Consider the following 6139-nt stretch of genomic DNA (forward strand, 5'->3'; position numbering starts at 1 on the left):
CACACACACACACACACACACACACACACACACACACACACGTTCAGCATTACTTATCATCTCCACCTGAACCTGGAGGGGACCACATAGGCCCACTCACCTTTGCTCCAGAACCTAGGACTGAGCACCCAGACCTTCAGATCCTAACATCCCAGCTCTTGGCATCAGAGCCCACTTCTTCTCCAACTCTTACTCAACTTCCAGCCCATAGCTGGCAGCCACTCTCCCAGAAACCAGACAGGCTGCCTCATACTTCCGGCCTTGGTCTCTGCCCAGAATGAACTCTACCTTCTCCCACCTGGCAAACTCCTACTCATCCTTCAAGACCCATCCTTCAAGATCCTGTTCTGAGAGGCATTCCAAGTGTCCTGTCACATTTGGGTTCCCCCTCAGCCCGACTTCCTATTGCCTGTGCTGCCCCTGCCCCACCCCATCCTGTGCTCCTTCTGGGCCCCCCCCCCGTGGAATTGGATGGGAACAGGCATATGGCCATTGTCCTGTTGGGCTCGGCGGAGGCTTAGCCCCAGAGTCCACTTTGAACTAAGATTCTTAGGGTGATCACTTCTCCACCAAAAAAATTTTTAAAGCCCCACAAACCCCCACACAAAACAAGTCCCCTTGCTCTGCACAAGACAGTATCTGCTGACAAATGTGTAGAAGGTCCCAAGACCAGCTCAACCTGAGATACCAGCCAGAGCCCCCAAGTCAAACCCTATGGGCTTGGACCACACGTCCCCGCAGAGGTTCGGAAACAAAGGAGCGGCCACACCTCCAAGCTGGGGATAGGGAGCCCAGAGGATCGGCGCACGGGAGGGAGGTGATGGCGGCCGGTCCACCCCGGGAGACCCTCGAGTGCCCGCAGGGCCGCGCCCTCCTTTGTTCCCGGAGAAAGCGGGTGGGAGCAGAGCAGAGCCGCTGTCAGGGTTCCGGGTCCGGGCTCGGCGTCCAGGGTCCGGTCTCGGGTCAGAAACGGGTACTCACGGTGTCCACGCGGCAGGCAGGGCGGTGGCCGGCTTCCAGGAGGTGGCCCGTGCCTTCCGCCCCTGCGAGCAGCCACATGGCCCCGCACCTGGTCTTCGAGCAGCGGTCTCGTCCCGGGCGCTGCCCGCCGCCCCTAATGCCCAGCTCCGCGGCCGAGGTCCCGTTCCTGCCATGCTGCCACCCACCCAGTCCTCACGGCGCCCCTCGACTCCGCCCCTCTAGCGGGCGGACCAGCGGTCAGGTAAGCCCAGGCCCGCCTCCTCACGTCATCGCGCAGGCGGCCCCAGGGACCTCAGTTTCTCCCCTTTGCAACGCTGACCGAGAAAGGAGCGCCCAGAGTCAGGGAGTGTCCCAGCTACACACACTACACACACACACACACACACACACACACACACACACACACACACGTTAACACCAGCCAGAGGGGCTGGAAGACTCAAAGATGATTCTGTTGGTCAGGCAGCTGGACAGCCCGGACTCCATCCAGCCCACTCCTTGCTGGGGAGTACTCTTGGCAAAGCAGCCCTCCTTCCAGAACTTGTTTGCACCTCTGAGAAATGGGCGTGGTAGCCACACGTGCCTTGAATGGCTGTGGTGGGTTGAAATGGTCTGGCTGGCCCCAAAACTTCACCAGGTTAGCTTGAAGTCAACACCAGGGCAGATCCGCCACTAGCTACTTTGCCTACCTGGCCCCATTGGGTGCTCTCCAGGAGACCCCCAAAGAGTCAAGGATCTGGGCCTTGGAATTCCTTCTTGCTTGGACATATAGTGACCCCTCTCCCAGCAGACAAGCTCCCCACCCCCTCCCTGCAGTCTGACCAGTCTGGTGAAGGTCTTGCTGACTGACCTCCTTCCCTGAGCCCACCTGCATATGGGACACAAAATACGAACAGGGTTGTGTAGATGGAAGGGAAATGACACTGGAAAGAAATGCAAAATTGTACATAAAAAGGACAGATCCGGAATAAAGGGAAATGCATGAACAAGTCTAAGGCTTACAATAAGGTATTAATGTTGATGATTGTTTACAAGGACAGACAACCTCATCTTTCTCCCATGGATTGGCTATTGGATTTGAACTGTCAACCTTGCACTTAGCAGCCCAATACCTAACCCACAGTGCCACCAGAGTACCTTCAACTATACAGAAAGCAAGAATAAAATTACATTGCAAGACACATGGAATACAAAGATACATAAGAACAATGAATAACAATATCAACATATACATACAGAATTTCCTGTGTGTTACTGAAGCTCATTTGATAACTATACAATAACAAAATATCGATACAGAATTTCTTGTATGTTTCTGAAATTAATTTGGTTAAGATACAACACTACTGAATGAAATTAAAAGAGATGTAAATAAATGGAAAGATGTTCCATGTTTAAGGACTGAAAGACTTAATACTGTTAAGATGTCAGTACTATCCAAAGAGGTCTATAGACTCAACACAATCCTATCAAAATTCTAACAACCTTCTTTACAGAAATACAAAAACAATCCTCAACTTTATATGAAACGAAAGAGGCTGAAACAGTGTTGAAAGAGAACAAAGTAGGAGGACTCTCACTACTGGTTTTGAAACATACTATATAGTTACAGTTATCAAAGCAACCTGGAACTGGTATAACAAAAGACACGTGGACTATAGAACAGTGGAAGAGAATGTGGAATCCAGAAAACAACTCACACATCCTTGGTACGCTGGTTTTTTTTACAAGGATACTAAGTCCATTTGATTGAGAAAGAAGAGTCACTTTAATGGTGCTGGGGCAACTGGCTCTCCACATGCAGGAAAAATGAAAACAGTATACATGCCTCACACTACACATAAAAACGCATTCAAAACGGATTAAGGATCGAAAGGTACAAACTAACCCATAAAACTCTTAGAAGAACAAGCAGAAGCAATACTGACAAGGCAAGCTTTCAACAATGAATTACTTATAACAAAAGCACACAAACAGCAAAAGACAAAATAAATAAATGTTGTTGTTGCTGTGGTTGTTAATGCTGTTGAATCACTTCCAACTCATAGCAACCTCTATACACAACAGAATGAAACACTGCCCAGTCCTGTGCCAGCCTCATAATTGTTACAATTGCTGATGCCACTGTACCAATCCATCTTGTTGGGGGTCATCCCTTCACTTTACCAAGCATGATGTCCTTTTCCAGGGACTGGTCCTTTCCGACAATATGTCCGAAGTATTAGAGATGAAGTCTTACCATCCTGGCTTCCAAGGAGCACTCTGGCTTTACTTCTTTCTTCCAACACAAATTCGGTTGCTCTTCTGACTGTCTGTGTTACTTTCAATATTCTCCAACACCATAACTCAAATATATCAATTCTTCTAGTCTTCTTTCTTCGTTGTCCAAATCTCACATGGCTTGGCTCAGACGCACCTTAGTCCTCAAACTGACATCTTTGCTCTTGAACACTTACAAGCGGTCTTGTGTAGCAGATTTGTCCAATGCGATACGTTGTTTGATTTCTTGACTGCAGCTTCCATGAGTGTTGATGGTGGATCCAAGCAAAATGAAGTCTTTGAGCAACTTCAAGCTTTTCTCCACTTATCATGATGTTATTTACTGGTCCAGTGGTGAGGATATTTGTTTTCTTTACATTGAGCTGCAACCCATACTGAAGGTTGTGCTCTTCGATCTTCATCAGTAAGTATTTTAAGCCCTCTTCACTTTGAGCAAGCAAGGCTGTATCATCTGCATATCGCAGGCTGTTACTGAATTCTCCCGTAATCCTGATGCCATGTTCTTCATATAACCTAGTTTCTCAAATTTACTCAGCATACAGACTGAAATAAATGGGACCTCACCTACAGCAGAGGGCAGCAAGAGACCCACATGAGTCCTCAGGCCTCGGTGTCAGCTCTGACTGGTTGTCTCCACCCCTTCTCAGTTCAGCGTCCCCACACTGAGGTTCTGTCCCATCTCTGCTGGCAGTCCCCTCCCCTCCCCTCCCTTCCCCTTCCGTGGAGCCATACCCAGCTCTCAAGAGCACCTCTTCACCAACCACCATTCTGTCACCTAGGAGCAATCACCCATGACTTCCTCTCCTCAGACCTCTCCCTGACTCTAGTCTCTTTCCCTTCATCAACCTCCACCAAGCTCATTTTCCAGTACACATACCGATGACAACATTGGAGTCTTCTGTGCCTGGCACCATGGCCTTTCTTCATGGGCTCTCCTTCTGCTCTCACCTCCTATGTGTTTTATGCCAGCCCCCAACTCCATCACGATTTTGCCTCTAGGTCTTTGTTGACTGTTTCTACTGCCTGGGGTTACAAGTGACGTGGCTTTGTTCTCCAAACTTTCACAAACTCTTCCAGAACACAGAACTCATACTATGAGCCCGATGCCAACACCATACAAAGACACCACAAGAAAGAAAAGCTACAGATCACCGTTGTTGTAATTGTTTAGCGCCATCCAGTCTATTCAGACTCATAGCGAGCCTGTATAGGGTTTCCAAGGAACAGCTGCTGGGCTTGAACTGCTGACCTTGTGGTTCACAGTCCAGTGCTGATCCTACAGCGCGCCACAGATCAATATACCTTAGGAATACAGATTAACAAAACAACCCTAAACAAAATACTAGCAAACTAAATCCAGCAATATATAAAAAGAATTTGATACTTGGACCAAATGGGATTTATCCCAGGAATGCAAGTTTGGTTGAACTTCCAAAATCAGCTAATGCTGTTGTAGTTTTTGTTGTCAGATGCCCTTGCGTCAAATCTGACTCCTAATGACCCTACACACAGCACGATCCTCACAATCACTCTCTGCTGGGCCCACTCCTATACTGCAGCCCCCGTATCCATCTGTCTTGTTAAGGGTCTTCCTCTTTTTCTTTTACTTTTTGTAATCAACAAAATCATTTTTCTCTTTTCCTCTGATCCTCTACCTTATCAAATACGATGTTCTTCTCCAGGAACTGGTACCATCCTCACTTCTAAGGAACGTTCTGGCTGTACTTATTCAAAGACAGATAGGTTTGTACTTCGGAAACTGTGTGGTACATTCAGTTTTCTTTACCAACACCATAATTCAAATGCATCTATTTTCCTATGGCCTTCCTTATTCATTCTTCAACTTTCACATGTACATGACATGATTGCAAATATTATAGTGTGGGTCAGATGCACCTTAGTCCTCAAAGTGACATCTTTGCTCTTTAGTAGTTTAAAGAGGTCTTTTGCAACAGGTTTGTCCAATGCACTATACTGTTTGATTTCTTGACTGCTGCTTGCATAGGCATTGATTGAGGATCCAAGTAAAAGGAAATCCCTGACAACTTCAATCTTTCCTTCCTTCATCATGATGTAGTTTATTGTCTAGTTGTGAGGATTTTTCTTTTCTTTACTATGAGTTGTAATCCATACTGGAAGATATATTATTTGATCTTCACCAGTAAATGCTTCAAGTCCTCTCCACATCCAGCAAACGAGGTTGTATCATCTGCATATCACAGGTCGTTAATATGAGCCTCCCTCCAATCCTGAGGCTCCGTTCTTCTTCATGTAATCTAGCCTCTAAGATTATTTGCTCAGCACACAGATTACATAAATATGGTGAAAGGCTACAACCCTGAGGCACATCTTTCCTGATTTTAAACCACACACTATCCCTTGGTCGAATGACTGCCTCTTGGTCTATGTACAGGCTCCACATGAACACAATTAAGTGTTTTGGAATTTCCATTCTCCACAATGGTATCCATTGTTTGTTATGATCCACACAGTGGAATGTCTTTGCATAGTCAGTAAAACACAAGCAAACATGTTTCTGATATTCTCTGCCTTCAGCCAAGGTCCATCTGATGTGGGCAGTGCTAGTCCTCATTCCACACCTCTTCTAAACCCAGCCGGATTCCTAGCAGCACCCTGGGGCTGTACTGCTACAATCAGTTTTAAAGTCTCTTTATTTGCATGTGATATTAATGCTATTGTTTGATGATTCCCACATCCCAGTGGATCACCTTTCCTTGGAATGGACACACATATGACTCTCTTCTGGTCCATTGGCCAGATAGCAGCTTTCCAAATTTCCAGTATAGAGTAGTAAGTGTTTCCAGTGTTGCATCAGTTTGTTGAAACATCTCCCTTGGTATTCTGCCAACTCCTTGTT

The 6139-nt window shown here is 46.7% G+C and overlaps 1 protein-coding gene across 1 annotated transcript in view; it reads left to right on the forward strand.

Moving 5' to 3' along the window:
* The first annotated feature begins 820 nt into the window (after positions 1-820).
* The window catches only part of TNIP2 (TNFAIP3 interacting protein 2), a 101144-nt gene continuing 95825 nt past the window's right edge, over positions 821-6139 (forward strand). The window contains exon 1 of the mRNA XM_006874120.1: positions 821-1222. Within this exon, the coding sequence (XP_006874182.1) occupies positions 821-1222 (402 nt within the window). The remainder of the gene's footprint in view (positions 1223-6139) is intronic.

The sequence above is a fragment of the Chrysochloris asiatica genome, unplaced genomic scaffold (genome assembly GCF_000296735.1).
Source record: "Chrysochloris asiatica unplaced genomic scaffold, ChrAsi1.0 scaffold00262, whole genome shotgun sequence".
NCBI classification, from domain to species: Eukaryota; Metazoa; Chordata; class Mammalia; order Afrosoricida; family Chrysochloridae; genus Chrysochloris; species Chrysochloris asiatica.